This window comes from Dendrobates tinctorius, unplaced genomic scaffold, assembly GCF_039654945.1.
Source record: "Dendrobates tinctorius isolate UK_male_01 unplaced genomic scaffold, ASM3965494v1 ptg000062l, whole genome shotgun sequence".
NCBI classification, from domain to species: Eukaryota; Metazoa; Chordata; class Amphibia; order Anura; family Dendrobatidae; genus Dendrobates; species Dendrobates tinctorius.
Genome location: NW_027361730.1, coordinates 40,760,101 through 40,777,519, shown reverse-complemented (window position 1 = coordinate 40,777,519; position 17,419 = coordinate 40,760,101). Strand labels below are relative to the sequence as shown.

The window sequence follows — 17,419 nt, the reverse complement described above, 5'->3', positions numbered from 1 at the left end:
GATTAAAATGGATAAATCTTCGGGTCCAGATGGCATACACCCACGAGTACTAAGAGAACTAAGTAATGTAATAGACAAGCCATTATTTCTTACATTTAGGGACTCTATAGTGATGGGGTCTGTGGCGTATAGCAAATGTGGTACCAATATTCAAAAAGGACTCTAAAAGTCATTTAATCACCAAATCTGCTGTGTATCTTGCTAACTAATATCCAACCATAGGATTCATTGTCACATGCTCATCACAGATTTAACAGCACTTTTCATTTTGTTGTACAAACTGATTTGCTTGCAGAGCAGATTGCAGCCCTTTATTTTTGGGATATCCCATAGCTGATCATTGCCAGCAATATGACCTCTCATTGAGATGCAGTTAGTAGAGTGAACCTAGCTCTAATGGCTTTCTCTGGCACATATGATGCACATTGCTCCCACCACCACCATTGTGCAGCGACACGCTTGATCAAATCTTGGCTGTGAAGTGTGAAACATGAACTCCACCAATGACCAAAACTATTCTTAACACAGATGGAGCTTTCACAGCTACAAGAATACATACTGGATATCTTACCGAAATGTATCTCCTACACGATCCTGGAAGAAGATGAAGTCTTGTTTGTCTATCATTACCAAATCTCCTGTATTAAAATACATATCTCCCATTTTAAACACATTTCGAAGCCTCTTCTTCTCAGTCTGTGATTCTTCTCCTGCATATCCCGTGAAAGGATTAGTAATTGTAATTTCAGATATTAGCAAACCAGTTTCTCCTATAAGCAAGTGGTAAGAAACAAAGCCATGTGTAAGCCAAAGTAAATACATGTAAAATAGGAATTGTATCTCCATTTTAGTGCACTGTTGTAAACATTTATTTGATAGTTAAAAAAAAACAGTTTAAAAGATAGCATTAAAGATGACTTGACACTTGCTCAAAAAATTGTTTTATATAACGTATAAAACTCAGAGTCCACTGATTCTGCCACTCTTTCCACTTTGCGCTGCATCACTCTATTGCAAAGATCTTCATTTTTGTTTCTTCTGCAGAGCAATATGTGAAATCTTTGCTTGTAATTCAAATGGTTGTTTCTTCAGAGTCTTTGTGCTTTCATCCCTCCCTCCCAGACTAAGCCAGTTACAGGACAACAGCATCTGAGACTAATAGACTCCTGGATCAGCTGCCATGCAGTGATTGACTGCATCTGTGAGGGAGGGGTGAAGACCCATACTCCCACAAAAGACTGTGAAAAAACGTACAGTTGGACTACAAACAGAGATTTCACATCTCGTGCTCCAAAAGAAACAGATGAAAATATGTCTGCAATAGAGTGACGCAGCAAAATGAGGAGCACAATCAAGGGAGCTCAGTGATTTTTACAAAGTATTTCACTCTACTTTTTTTTAGCAACTAATATTTCCTCTTTCTCCTACGCCTCATTGGGGGACACAGAGACCGTGGGTGTTATGCTTTCCTGCCACTAGGAGGACACTAAGTAAACTAGAAAAAGTTAACTCCTCCCCTGCAGCATACACCCTCTCGCTGGACGAGATCTCATCAGTTCTTGCTTATTGTCTGTAGGAGGCACTTGGGTCTGGTTTCAGACCCCATCGTTTTTATTTTATTTTTGAATTTTTCTGTAAATTCTTATTTTTTAATTAACAGAGTGAAGGGGCCGACGGTTCCTTTCTACGGCCCGCTCTCCCCGGAACCAACAACAGGCAAGCACGTGGAGTAACCCTTCACGTACACTTTCCTGCGACGAATAGGGGCTGATTCCTTACCGATCATGGATTCAAGGTCGAGCACAGAAGACCTGTTATGGAGAAGATCGTACATTGCTTTCTTCAGCCCTGAGTCAGCCCCATAGCTCTCCGTCCCCCTCCCCATAGGGAGGACCGATTGAGCATACCTCTTTAAGCTCTCCATCCCCCTGCTCATAGGGAAGACCGATTGAGCATACCTCTTTAAGCTCTCCGTCCCCCTGCCCAGAGGGAGGACCGATCGAGCATCCCCCTTCAAGAACTCCTCCGGCTCTGCTACATCAGCCCATGATGAGAAGAATGGACTCGGCGCTGAGTGAGTACTAGAGTGGAGGTACAGGGTCGGGTCCTGCCCACGGGAGAAGCGCTGACTTAGTGTCAGCGGCGGCACCCTCGCGGTCCCCCCCGCGTTCAGCGTTTTCGGGTGGCCCGAGAAATTTAGTCCCCGGCTTTCAATTTCAATAGTGCCGCCCACTAGCGCTGCCCCGCCCCCGGCGCCTACCGTGGATAGGCCAGAAATTGAGCCCCCGGCTTTTCAGGCCTACTAGGCTGCAGTTTGCATAGCACCGCCCGCGCTATTAGCGCCGTCCCCTCCTCTTGGCGCTTCTCATTACTGGCGAGACGCGCAATTGTAATCTCGGGGGCCATCTCCTTTTACCTCAGAGCTGTGAGGTGACCTTTCAGGCGGATTCCGGGTGACACTACAACAGCTATTACTGCCGGGGGACGCAGTACAGGACCAGGTAAACTGCATCTGCCTTCAGACCAAGGCTTAACCCTTTCCCGGCACATTCTATGCTGCTGCAGTCAGTCTCTGCCGTTAACCCTTTCCGGAGCGCTAAGCAGGCTGCTAAGAAGCACACTATGTTCTATGCCATGTGTACCACTTGCAAATCTACTCTGCCCTGCACCAGATTAATCCATTATGCACGGACTGCGACGCGGCCTGTGCCCAAACGCCTCTCACCGCCGCTGCTGTGAGTCTTCCTGCCTTTAGTCCCCCTGAGTGGGCTGCGCCCCTGTCACAGTCCGTGGAGTCACGGACTACAGGCTATAGACTCTCCCCAGGAAGCCTCTTTAAATCACAGGGCGTCTTCGCGGGGAACCGTCCACCACCAGGGACCGTACTTGTTCAAGGGACAGTCAAGCGAGAGAGCAGACCCATGACGCGTCCCCCAGTCACGCTCGTGATTCAGCACCAGCGAGTTCTGTTTCTTGACCTCCCTCTCCTAATGGTGACAGCGAGTACGACCCTGAATTGGAATCTGACGCTTCAGCTCCCCAATCCTCCAACTGACCAAGAGTCGCTTGATTCACTTATAGAATCCGTCATCAGGATTCTGGAGTTAAAGGAGGAAAATACTCCTCCTCCAGCATACACTTTGTCGTTTAAGAGGACCAAGCGTGTACGCAAATTATTTACCAGCCACTCTGATTTTAAGGACATTGTCCAGAGACATAGGGATCGGCCACATAAGAGATTCACAGGGCATAAGTCTATTCAGGCTAAATACCCTTTTCTCCCAGACCTAACGAAAGATTGGTTGCAGTCCCCATCTGTGGACCCTCCTGTATCGAGGCTAGCTTCTAAGACTCTCCTATCCGTTTCGGAAGGTTCCTCGGTCAGAAACCTCTCCGATCGTCAAACTGATTATCTCGCCCGCTCAGTTTTTGAGGTTTCAGGAGCGGTGTTTTTTCCATCGTTTGCAGCGATTTGGGTCACTAAGGCTATGGCCGCTTGGACAGAGGTCTTAATCACTGCTCTTTAGGGTAGCAATCTCCCTCCGGGAGCTACCAATGTCTCCAGGCTGATAGTTCACACAGAAGATTTTGTAGTTGATGCCTGTTTTGATGCCGCCAATGGGGCTGCTCAAATTGCCGCTAATGCAATCTCCATTAGAAGAGCTCTTTGGCTCCGTGACTGGCGCGCGGACGCCATGTCTAAAAGATCGCTAAGTTCTCTACCTTATCAGTCTGGTCGCCTCTTTGGGAGAAGCTGGACCAGCTCACCTCTGATTCTACCGGGGGGAAAAAAGTAATTTCCCTGGTCAGCAAAAGGCTGTTCGGCTGTTTCGGAACCAACAGCCGACGAAATTTCTTTTCGCAATAACTCCGGTTGGTCCTCCTCTACCTTCTATTCTGACTCTAGTCGGCCCCCGTGCGGAGACAGAGGCACCAAGGTCTCATACAGACCTAATCGCTCTTGGACGCCCAGACCCAGGGCATCCGGTTCTCAAGGACCCCGATCCCACAAATCTACGCAATGACTTGTTGCGGTATCCGGCGGATGACGGCAGAGTACGAGATTGTCTAATTTCATTCAGTTACACCTGGCTCTCAGTCGTCCACGACAAGTGGGTCAGGGAACTGGTGTCCTCCGGATACAAGATAAAATTCTCCTCTCCGTCAACATGTTTCTTCCCATCCTCCCTCCCCAAAAAGTAGACAACAGCCTTCCTTCGGGCTGTTCAGGCGCTGCAAAAGGACGGAGTTGTCATTCCGGACCCTCAGGACGAACAGTTCAGAGGTTTTTATTCAAACCTTTTTGTGGTTCCAAAAGAGGGATGGGACGATGCGGCCTATACTGGATCTCAAACTGTTAAATCAGTTGGTCAAGGTAAGGCGGTTCCAAATGGAATCTCTCCGATCAATTGTCACTTCCTTGGAAAAAGTAGAGTTCCTAGCATCCATCCACATCAAGGACGCTTACCTTCAAATTTCGATCTGCCCGACCCACCAGCAGTTCCTACATTTTGCAATTCACGAGGAACACTTCCAGTTCGTTGCCTTGCCCTTCGGACTCGCTACCGCCCCCAGGGTCTTTGCCAAGGTCATGGCGGCTGTCACGGCCATTCTTCACTCTCGGGGAGTGGTAGTGTTACCGTATCTGAACGTCCTGCTCATCAAGAGCCCGTCTTTTCCAGCATGCGAGGAATCCATAAATATAACAGTTAATGCACTTTCTTGCCTGGGCTGGAAAATCAACTTCAAAGAGTCCTTCCCAAAGCCGGCTCAACAGTTTTCCTTTTTGGGAATAATCTTTGATACTTCCCGTGGGATGGTCATTCTCCCTCCAGAGAAGACCCGAGCCTTACAACAAGCAGCGCAGTCTCTTTCTCAACCAGTTTCTCTCTCATTCGTTTCACCATAAGAATTCTCGGACAGATGGTAGCAGCGATGGAGGCTGTCCCATTCGCCCAGTTCCATCTCCGTCCCTTGCAACATGTGAGTCAGTTAGCCTGGGACAAGAACCCGTTCTCTCTGGACCATCGGTTCCTCCTGTCTCTGCGGGTCAGACAAGCCCTCAAGTGGTGGACTCTGAAATCCTCCCTTAATCAAGAGAAGTCTTTTCTCCCAGTACAATGGTTTCTTGGTAGTAACCACCGACGCAAGTCTTCTGGGCTGGGGTGCGGTTTTTCGTCACCACACGGCACTGGGTCGGTGGTCTCCTCGAGAGTCTCGTCTCCCCACCAACATCCTAGAGATTCGAGCGATCAGATTAGCCCTACGGAGTTTTCACCATCTCCTTGCAGGCCACTCCTTCAGGATCCAATCCGACAAAGCCACGGCTGTGGCGTATATCAACCGCCAGGGGGAACTCGAAGCAGGATGGCCATGCACGAAGTGAGTCACATTCTCCATTGGGCCGAAACCAATCATTCGCCCATCTCAGCAGTCCACATCCCGGGCGTAGAAAATTGGGCAGCACATTTTCTCAGCCACCAGGGCCTGGCATCGGGAGAATGGTCTCTTCATCCGGAGGTTTTCAGCAGATTTGCCATCGTTCGGGGACTCCGGATGTGGATCTCATGGCTTCGAGATTAAACAACAAGGTTCTTCAATCCATCGCCCGATCACGCGATCCACGCGCCATCGGTGCGGATGCCCTAGTTCTGTCGTGGCACCAGTTCCGGCTCCCGTACATCTTTCCTCTCTTCCCTTGCTTCCGAGGGTCATCAAGAAGATTAGATCAGAAAGAGTACCAGTGATTCTTGTCGCGCCAGATTGGCCGCGCCACGCTTGGTACGCAGAACTGATTCAACTAGTCGCCGACGTTCCCTGGCATCTTCCAGATCGTCCGGATCTGCTCTCTCAGGGTCCGTTTAACCACTAGAACTCTGGGGCCCTGTCCTTAACAGCGTGGCCATTGAATTCTGGATTTTAACAAAGGCTGTGTTTTCTCATAACGTGATTTCCACAATGATAAGTGCTAGGAAGCCTGTGTCCATGCACATCTATCACCACACCTGGAAAACCTTTTTTCTCGTGGTGCGAGGATCGTGGCCGATTCCCTATGACGTTCCCCATTCCTACTATCTTGGAATTCCTTCAATCCGGACTAACATCGGGCCTTGCACTTAGTTCCCTCAACGGCCAGATCTCAGCCTTGTCAGTGTTATTCCAAAGCAGACTTGCCACCAAACCTCAAGTCAGGACATTCCTTAAGAGACTTGCCCATGTGGCAGCTCCTTATAGACAACCATTGGAACCTGGGGACCTTATCCTGGTTCTTGGGGCCCTACAGTAGGCTCCCTTTGAACCTCTCAATGACGTTCCACTGACTGTTCTCTCTTGGAAGGTGGTCTTTCTAGTGACAATTGCGTCAATCCGACGTGTTTCAGAATCGGCGGCTCTATCCTCCTGCTCTCTGTTCCTGAATTTTCATCAGTACAAAGAAGTCCTCAAGACGGCTCTGTCCTTCCTGCCCAAGGTCGTATTCTCTTTCCACCTCACTGAGGAAATTGTTTTGCCATCTTTTTGTCCGGCACCAGTCCATCGTATTGAGGAAGCCCTCCACACTCTGGATGTGGTTAGGGCTCTGAGATGGGACATCTCGCGGATGGCTCCCTTCCGCAAATCAAATGCCCTGTTCATACTTCCAGACAGGCACAAGAAGAGGCTAGCCGCTTCGAAAGCAACGCTAGCCAGGTGGATCCGCCTCGCGATTCAAGAATCCTATAGTGTCAGGAACGCGCCTGTCCCAGCAGGGATTACGGCACATTCTACCCGCTCAGTGGGCGCCTGTTGGGCCATTTGGCACCAGGCCTCGGCAGTACAGATCTGCAAAGCTGCGACTTGGTCCAGTCTGCATACCTTTACAAAGCATTACCTGATTCGTTCTCAGGCCTCTGCGGATGCAGCGCTCGGCAGATGCATCCTGCAAGCGGCAGTACCTCAGAGTTCAATCAGTGGTACATGGGGTTTTAGCCCATGTATGCTCCCCACCCAGGGACTGCTTTAGTACGTCCCACGGTCTCTGTGTCCCCCAATGAGGCGTAGGAGAAATAGGGATTTTTGTGTACTCACTGTAAAATCCTTTTCTCCGAGCCATTCATTGGGGGACACAGCACCCACCCTGTTTAGCATCTTTATGTTGTGACATAGTTATAGTTATTGTTCAACTGTTTAAGCTCCTACTGCTTTTTTACCGAACTGATGAGATCTCGTCCAGCGAGAGGGTGTATGCTGCAGGGGAGGAGTTAACTTTTTCTAGTTTACTTAGTGTCTTCCTAGTGGCAGGAAAGCATAACACCCACGGTCTCTGTGTCCCCCAATGAATGGCTCGGAGAAAAGGATTTTACGGTGAGTACACAAAAATCCCTATTTTATAAAAAACAATCAACCATTTTTGTCTACAGTTTATTTGGAGACCTATGTGTCTTCATGGTTACAGACTTCAAACAAACCCTCGATGACTCATAAGATGGCTGGTCATGGGATGTGACTTCAGTTTCAGAAAATTATGAGATTCCCAACATTCACAATATCTTCACTCCTGACAATCACAGGCATTCAATATCGCCATCATATTTTTTTATCAGCATTTTACTTTTTCAAGGAAACCTGTTAATAGCCATGTCATGTTTCCTATCTGGCCACTATTGATTTAGGGCTGTTTGTCATGTCTCATAGTTATAAAAAAATATACATATTCTTCCCCTATTAGTTCTGAAGTTGAAAATGGATGTCCCATCAATATCTGATCACTACTATCCCTAATATTCATAGCTGTACATTGGAGAGACAGAGTCTGGGAGGATTCTTTCATCATAGCAGCTTATCTCAGAGAGCAGCCTACTTCTACGCCTTTTGTTAAACCACAGACTTCATGACCATTTCCAGCAAATATACCAGTCTTAAGGCCCCATCACACACATCGAGATCGCCAGCAAGATCGCTGATTTTGTGATGCCACAGCGATCTCGCCAGCTAAATCGCTGTGTGTGACCTGTAGCAGTGACCGGCCCCCCTGCCGGTTATCGCTGATAGCGCTTGAACATCCTGGGCCATTTTTTGATCGTTGGTCTCCCGCTGGCCAGCGCGCATCGCTGCGTGTGACAGCGAAAAACCAACGATCAGCGACAGGTAATTAAAGGCCCCGTTACACACATCAAAATCCCAGCGATCCCACTAACGATCCGACGTGAATGGAATTGCTGGGACATAGTTATTTGATTGCTGGTGAGCTGTCACATAGACAGACCCACCAGCGATCAGGACCAGCGTGCACGCTGGTTTCCAAGGTAAACAGCGGGTAACTAAGAGCCACGCGGCTCTTAGACACCTGCTGTTTACATTGGAAACCAGCATGCTCGCTGGTGGGTCTGTATGTGACAGCTCACCAGCGATCAGCTAACTATGTCCCAGCGATCCCATCCACGTGGGATCGCTGGGACATTGATGCCTGTAACGGGGCCTTTAATTACTTGTCCACACCATGGGGTCCTAGCTTAATTGGGTGTTTTAATGAATTTTTCTCACCTCATAGCTACACATAAATTCCTCTCTTTCCCTATGTTAAACATGTGGTTCTACATCAATAAAACTTTTTAGATTGCAAACTCTTTCTCCTGTAGTTGACTTATGACAGCTATTAACAATTCAAAGGAGAAATTAAAAAAAAAATAAAAACTTTATTTTGCTCTGCAGCAACTGTGTATCCAGTTCAACATGAGAAATTTGTAGAAAGGTCCTACTATTTATACGGAATACTGTGCGAAGGAAAATTTACCTTTTACGCTCAATCAGTGCACAGCCATTACAGATAAAAATATGTCCCGTTCTGTACATTTCTGGTATGCCACCTAATTGTGAATTCTTACAAAGGCTGGATTCACATAATGTTTTATCCATACGTCAGTTGCTCCATCATGACATCAAAACAGGATTCTGGTATATCTGCCAACGGGGCCATTGACTTTAACAAAATTGTGCCACCACTTAGGATAGAGGCTTTGAATGTATTATAGGGACAATAACATCAGAGTATTTTACAGTGGAAGGTGCTCCCAGATATAAGAAAACTAAGTGTCAGTTGAACAAAATGGATCCTATAGCAAAATAATGACCCAAAGGACACATCCAAAAGTGCACAAGAAAAGATAAGAAAAAAATACTTTTTAAAGCTCTAATCTCAATCCAATTGAAAATCTTTGGAGAGTGTTGACTCTGCAATTGGGGAAAAGAACAGTGCAATCATGGTGGAAGATACCACAGCAGACAGGACAGGTGCATGGAGCTCAGAGATGACTACAAAGGAAAAAAAATCACATCCCTAGGTTGCTATTTTATATCTTTTTCATTGTGTGAATTACTACTTGATGGTGATGGTGACATTATTGACTGTGTTTAGACAGGTTATTAGAAAAAAAAAATCTAATAGTACACACTTGATACATAGACACTAATTTCTGAAGATAATGGCTTTTCTATACTAAACAAAGGTGACAATAATGTGACCATAAATGCATGTACAGTACCATGGTTCCAGAAGACACTTAAGCTTATTTTCTAGTATTCTGAGCTAACTTGGGAGACAACACTAATAAATGCTGCAGAGAAAAATCTTACCTTGAATTCCCCAGATAAAATAGATGAATTAATGTACAATATATTAAGTTATTATTTTAGCTAGGAGTATAAGAAGTATTTTTACCCTTTGCAACACGAATGCAATGTCCTGCAGCATCACGGACTGGTTCATCCTTTTCCACATCATATTTGATCACATCATAAGGTCTTAAGCACTAAAATACAACAATTTCCAGAATACACTAAGTAAAATTCTTGTCATATTTGACCTAACAACTTTTTATCAAGTTTGGATATATATGTGATCAGAGGACAACAAATCCTCATCTAGACTGCTGTTACAGTAGGAGGTCAGGACTAAACAGGGGACTAATATTTTGGAAGACTCTCCTGACTGCAAACAGATTCAATATTTCAACTTTTTAAAAGTTCTGGCTGATTTTTCTGTTTTCTTTAAATTTAAGATACACAATAATTACATTTCTGTGTTACATACCCGTAATAAGCTGTTGCATCTTCCCATTGCTCCTTCTTTTCTGGTGTAGTTGAAAAACAAAGAGTTTCCTTCTGTTGCAGCATAAAATTCATAGATATGTATATTACCAAAACGATTAATGAATTCCTTCCATACATCTTGCCTTAGTCCATTTCCAACTGCAAACCGCACACGGTGGTCCTTATCATTATCTTTCTTGAAGGAATAAGAAAAATTGTGAAAGTCATTATGGCCAACAGTGCAGAACTAGAAGGTTGTAAACATAAAACGTATTTTGGATTAATGCAGTCTAAATATTTATATTTTCTATTATATCATAGAATAATAAAATTGTTTTGCTTTTTTTTTCTAGGGGGACATGGAGGCATTTTAAAAGGCTCAAAAAGGATCCGTAAGTAGCGATGAGCGAATTTGTTTGGAAAACGGTCGCCAAACATAAATTCGGCACGAATATGGCACATTCGGATTCGTGATCGGAAACCCGCGCAAAATGTTATAAAATCGGCAACATTCGGTAAAACTGCGGGAAAATATTTGCGTTGCCACAGAAATATTTTCAGCACTTTAGCAACGATAATCATGAGGGTTTGGCACATGTTTGATGAGGGGAGGGGGTTTGCATAGCTCAGAAGCACGGAGTTCTTGGAAGTACAGCCGTCATATTTTTTTGCTAACTTAATGTGTGCACATTGCGGCTAGCCAGTCAGGGTGCAGGAAACACCCACAATGTCCTAACACAACGGCTTGTGTCATTGGCTGCTGAAATCACATGTTATTCTCCATATTAATAGCGGACATCTTGTTTTAGCGCCATTTTCACACTGTAACAGCGCAGAGAGGCTGCTCCTGATACTGCCACTGTTAATAGCAAGATTTCAGCTATTTAGTTAGGCGGTTGTATATCAGTCAGATAGTGGCGCTAGATAGTGTCAAGTGTGGCTGTAAAATTTACCTTCCGGAATTTTTTTTTTAAGGGGGGGGCATAACTGAGGTTCTAAGACAAAGCCCGCAGGGCACATGTCCTACAAGTGTATTGTGCACTGCTTCTATTGTGCTCCATGCACAAGTATAGCATTCTAAATAATATTTTTTTCAGTAGCTAAATGTGAAAATGCCTGCTGCATCCCACATTTTAGCTATCTAGCTTATGTGGTTGTATATCATTCAGATACTGTAGGTAGCTAGTGTCCATTGTGGCTGTAAAGTTTACCTTCCAGCACTTTTTTCTTTTTGAGCCATACTGAGGTGCACAAAGAAAGCCAGCAGGGCACTTGTTGTGCACTGCTTCTATTGTGATATTAGACAGCCTGCTGCATCCCACCTTGTCATTTATTGCTGTGGTGATATAAAACTGTCTGCAGACCTAAGGCACATTAAAAAAAAGTTATAATTTTTTCTGTTGCTAAATATGAAACAGCCTGCTGTATCCCACGTTGTCATTTTGTGGCAGTGATATGAACCTGTCTGCAGACCTATGGCACAGTAAAAAAAAATTATAATTTTTCAGTTTCAAAAAGTTAGAGAACCCACCGTATCACACTTTGTCATTTGTGTGGGTTGAAATTAAGCTGTAGAGGCCTGATCCAGAGGCAACAAAAAATTCTTCTGTTATTAACATCATACAGTACGGGACCTAACTTTAAACATAGTTTGTAGCATCTAGTGTGTTATAGAGGCTTTATCCTTGGTCCCAAAAAATTCTTCTGTTATTAATGTCATACAGTAAGGGACCTAACTTTAAAAATATTTTGTAGCATCTAGTGTGTTATAGAGGCCTGATCCACAATCAAACAATTCTTTTTTTCTGTGACTAACACGATATAGCACACCATATTTCAAGTTTGAATTTACTGTCGCTGAAATTCAACTGTTTGCAGAAGTGATGCAGAGTTTAAAATCTAATTTTTGGTTGTTAATACTGTGCTGCTACCACACTGAGCAACATGACTGGGAAAAAGTGAGGTCGTGGTGGAAGGGGAATTAGGCTTGGTGTACGTGGGGTAGGTGGTAATGTTTGCAAAAGCACTAGTGAAGCAACATCACATCCTATGCAAAGACAACTGTCAACTTATGTTACTGGGCAGGCTACACCACTACCTTTCTTTGGCAGACGCACAGCAGTACGCCTTGTCGACGATGCCCAGAAATAGCATGTACTCGAGTGGCAAGTGCAGCTTCAAGTGGCTCCTTCTCCTTTTCCTCCACCTCAACATCACATCTAGTACAGTCCACAGATGTGGTACCCAAATTCCCCTTGCGTCCCAACTATCGAACCATTCAACTGACGGTACCGAACCACAGATGGGTGGGTCTGAAGAGCTTTTTACACATTCTATGCCATGTTCATCAGAAGTGTACTCAAAAGCTTCGCAGAGTCAAGAGGAGGAAATATGCAATGATGCAACATTTATTTAGCTTGGTTCCGGGGCAAGAAGACGTACGGTCCGAACAGCATCCTGACCTTCGTCATCAGACGTTAACCCCTTGGGGGAGGTGATCCTGATGAGACTCAGATATCTGAGGCTCAAGAAGACTGTACTGTGCTGTCAGGGCAAGAAGAGGAGGAGGGCATCTCCAATGGCAAGGAATGTGATAACACAGAGGATGATGATGAGGTGTTAGATCCCAGTTGGCGTGAACATAGAGGCACACAGCTGAATAGGTCATCTGAGGAGGAAGAAAAGGAGGTTACGTTGCGTAGTCCGTTGCAGACAAGTAGTGATGCAGCCACGATGAGCGATGCATCCTCAACCACAACTGCCTCTGACCAGCAGAGTCCGCAGGTTTGCAGCTCACAGCGGTGGCAAGGGTTGCCTAGTCTGGGTCTTTTTTGACACTGCAAAGGATGAGCCAACTCACGTAATCTTTCAACTTTGCAAAAAAATAACTGAGTCAAGGTAAAAAGTGCAATAATTTGACTACTACATGTATGAACCTTCACTTGTGCAATCAATCCCACTGCGCAAAAATGGGGAGCAGCGGACATCAACAACCATCAGCTGCCCCATCTGCTGCTTCTTCCTCATCCTCTGTTATCATGCCAACTATTGAGATGCAGCTCTTTGACCGCAGAACCTGTTCTTTACTTGAGTCATGGTGACTGAGAGGCTGCCTTCAGTTGTAACGGAAGCGGACATGCCTGCTGTTTTTTACCGATCTCGGAGAACGATCACAACACAAGTTTCTCAATCCACAGTATCATCTCCGCCTGCACCTCTCTCACGGTCAAGCAGTTTGTCCGGTTCCCCGTATTCCACCCTCTCACAGCACTGCAGCCAGCCCACGGTTCTGCAGTTGTGGTCACGGAAAAGATTGCTTCCTCCTATACATGACAAAGCTAAAAGGTTTAACTCCACCATCGCCAATTTGTTGGCCACGGAAATACTGCCTTTCCACCTGGTGGATACCAACGGTTTCCAAAAGCTGATGACCATCGCAGTCCCCCAGTACCAATTACCCAGTCGCCATTACTTTTTGAAGAAAGCTGTTCCTGCGCTACACCAGCATATTGCAGACAACATCACCCGTTCCTTGACAAAATCTCTGCTAAGGTGCATTTCACCACAGACACTTGGACGAGTAAGCCTGGCCAAGGGCATTACATCTCGCTGACTGGGCATTGGGTGACTCTGGAGGCTGTGGGGACAGGCGCTGCTCCACAAGCCTTGGAATCCCCAAGGCTTGCAGGCCAAACCTCTACATTTAATACTTCCTCCACTGCTTCTGCCTCTAGGGCCTCCACCTATGCCCTCAACCTCTGCCTTCATGAGACACATGTTCCAACAGTGCATAGCGAACCCCCACCACCTCCGTACTGTGCAGCCAGGGCTCACTGCAATCAGGCAGTCTTAAAATTGATATGCCTTGGAGATAGCAGTCATACAGATGAAGAGTTGTGGACAGCTATCCAGGCTAAATTTGATCAATGGGTGTCTTCGCTGAACCTGCTTCCAGGGAAGGCCGTGTCCGATAACGGTGTGAACCTGGTGGAGGTCCTACAGCGAGGCATGCCTTGCATAGCTCACATCCTCATCCTGGTGGTACAGTGTTTTCTCCCCCACTATCCTGGCCTGGGTGAGCTGCTTCAGAAAGCCCGCAAGTTGTGGGCTCATTTTCGCCGTTCGCAACCCTCTGCTCATCAACTTGCATCAGTCCATGCCAGTTAACAGGTTAATATGCGATGTGCCGACATGGTGGAATTTCCACTCTGCACATGCTGCAGGGACTGTGGACTGTAGCAGCAGCAACGAGCCCTGGTGCAGTATATCATGTCGTATAGCTTGGACCAACACAGAACGGATGAGGCGCGTATAACGTTTACATAGTGGGCACAGATTAAGGACCTCTGCACCCTTCTGCGTAGTTTTGTAATGGCTATTAAGATGGTTAGCGGTGACCAAATGATAGTTATTCCACTTCAATGGTGTCAGGCCCTTATTTTTTAAAATGTGAATGCTCCTTGTTGGGTGTTCATCTGCTGAATTGGGTGTAGTGAAAGACCTGTTGGTCTCTATTATACTATTTCTACTGTGGTGAAATGGATGCCGGTTCTGTGGTGTAAGGCCCTCATTTGTGAACACTCCATGTTGGCTGTCCATCTGCTGCATTAGGTGTAGTGGAACACCTGTCGGTCCCTATTATACTTTCTACTGTGGTGAAATTGATGCCACTTTGGTGGTGTCTGCCAATAATTTTTGGAAATGTGAACAATCATTGTTGGGTGTCCCATCTGTTGGATTTAGTGTAGAGAAAGACCTGTTGGTCCCTATTAGACTATTTCTACTGTCGTGAAATTGATGCTACTTCTGTGGTGTAAGGCTAATTTCACATTAGCGTTTTTTTGTGCAGCGCATCGTGCGCAATAGAAATGCATGCAAAACACGCATCATGCATTTTTGCATGCGTTTGCGGTTTTTATGCGCATTCGTTCTCTAGGGGTTAAAACCAGTGTCTACACATGTTTACGCCAAAAACGCATGCGCATGAAAACGGAGACGAACGCATGTCCATGCGCACGCCTGCGTTCCCATAGACTGTAATGCATTATTTTGTCACATTCCGTGCGCAAGCGTGCGCATGCAGTTTTTTATGCCATTCGGCGGACCCAAAAATGCAACAGGTTGCGTCTGGTGCGCCTAGACGCACACCATGAAAAACACATGCCCACGAAAAGGCATACGAACGCGTGCAAACGCAAGACCATGCGCACACCATGTTAAACATAGGTACGCATGATGCATGCACATGGACACGCACGATGCGCTGCGCAAAAACACGCTAATGTGAAACCAGCATAAGGCCCTCAATTTTTTAAAATGTGAACACTCCTAGCTGGGTGTCCATCTGCTGCATTGCATTTAGTGGAAGAACTGTCAGTTCCTATTATACTATTTCTACTGTGGTGAAATTGATGTCACTTTTGTGCTGTCTGCCAATAATTTTTGGAAATGTGAACACTCCTGGGTAGGTCTCCTTCATGCGTGTTGCATGTAGCAGTAAGCATCTGAGACCATCATGCCGCCACTTCCTTGGACTCAACTACCCGTGTTACTATCCTTAAATTTTTCTGACAATGGTAGTCTACAAAACTGATATTTGTGCCACCTGAGTGTGGCTCAGCATGAAAGCAGGTAAAGGTGTTGCATGTGTTATCAGTGCTCCCAGCAAAGGGGGCCTACACCAATCCCTCACCCACCTCGTCTTACTGTGACGTTCAATTGAAAGCTGTAAATGTTGTCCCAGACCCCAATACCTCATGCCTGGCTGATTGCTGCAGTTCCATGCTGCAATTTGTACTGTGCGTGAATAGAGGCCACTTTCCTGGTGGATGTCCCTCATTTGATGTGTTTTGGCAGCATTTGGGGTCATTCAAAGATGTTGTGAATGCGTTTGTTTTTGACTTTCATTGAGGTGAATGGTGTTCGGCTATGTTCAGCGAATGTTTAACAATTTAGTAGGGGAATATTGCAAATTCGGCGAACGTAATTGGAACCGAACATTGAAATATTCACTCATCTCTATCCGGAAGTTATTTTTTTGGTTGACCTCATAAATGCAAAACTGGAAGATGAAATGAGGGTGCACATTTCAACAAGTCATTGATCCCAAGGGAATGCTCAATTAGTTTCAGAGAAAGAAAATAAAGCTGCTAGAATAGCCCAGCTGATCACCTGGCCTGAATCCAATAGAAAATTAATGGAAGGAATTAAAGCTCAGAGTTCATAGAAGGAGCCCACGGAACCTTCAAGATTGGAATAGTGTTTGTGGAAGAATGGGCCGAAATGACACGTGACCCCTTCTGTATTTGTGACCCACTCCTGGTTTTGGCTTACAAATACTGATAGAAAATACTGAATGTGTGACTGTGGTCTAATAGGTCCGGTGTTGAATAGACAAATAATAATCCAACATTTCAACTAAATGTTTTCAAGGAATCTGTAGAGAAAATCTGAAAGGAAATATGGTAGTAACTCATGACTCAGCTTTGAAGGGGTCAATGAGTAAGGGGTTAATTAGCCTACATGTCTTTGCATTGGTATTTAGTAGGGTCAAAATTTTAAGATGTGTAAATATGGGGTGGTTGCAAGAAAGAGCCGTCATATATAACGTGAAGGAGGGAGACCCTCAATCATTATGGAAGTACCACAACTAGAGGTCTTGCCCACCCATACCGTTAATCTTGGATGAACAAAAAATGTTTCAAAGCAACAATGGACATAGGGTTGTTTTTCGGTGTCATTTCAGCTTTGTGGCCCAAGGGTGTTCTTGGAGTTGGTGAAAAATTGGGTGGGACTTGTACATCAAGGAGATGGCATCCTTCATTTGTGTTTTTGGAATTTGGTGATAGCCTGGGGGACTTTTGTGAATCTTCATAGTCCTTGGTGAGTTGGTGGCATGGAAAAGGTTTTCTGGAGCCAGAGGTGCGCTTGAGCTTGTGATCACGGATATTTGGGTTATCTGCAGGCTTCTGGAGTTATTATTTTTTGTTATGTTTGTTATAATAAAGGATGAATTTGCCATTTTAATCCGAACAACAGCTCTGTTTGTATTTGCAGAAAATCGTGAGTCAAAAGCGGGGTACTTATTAGAAGGCAGTAGTAGTAGAACAGCCTCTACAATACTGGAGACAAAGACAAATAAAACAAGGTAGGAGAACTGCAAGTCTATTTCGCTATGTAAGACCTATTAAAACACATTTACGCATCATATGAGCTTCGCATCTGCATTTTTGTGCTTCGATTCGCAAACTATTTATTAATACAAATGCATATGCATTTCCCTATCATTTTTTCCAAATGTGAAGCAATTCTAGGGGTTAAATCCACACTTATAACTCAGCGTACTCGTAAAAGA

General features: G+C 45.3%; 1 protein-coding gene across 1 annotated transcript in view; it reads right to left on the bottom strand.

Moving 5' to 3' along the window:
* Positions 1–17,419, bottom strand: part of LOC141093115 (long-chain fatty acid transport protein 2-like) — an 87,343-nt gene that overhangs the window by 40,185 nt on the left and 29,739 nt on the right. The window contains exons 5-7 of the mRNA XM_073579597.1: positions 10,067–10,261; positions 9,695–9,785; positions 572–770 (exon numbers count right to left, since the gene is read on the bottom strand). Coding sequence (XP_073435698.1) covers positions 572–770; positions 9,695–9,785; positions 10,067–10,261 — 485 coding nt within the window. The remainder of the gene's footprint in view (positions 1–571; positions 771–9,694; positions 9,786–10,066; positions 10,262–17,419) is intronic.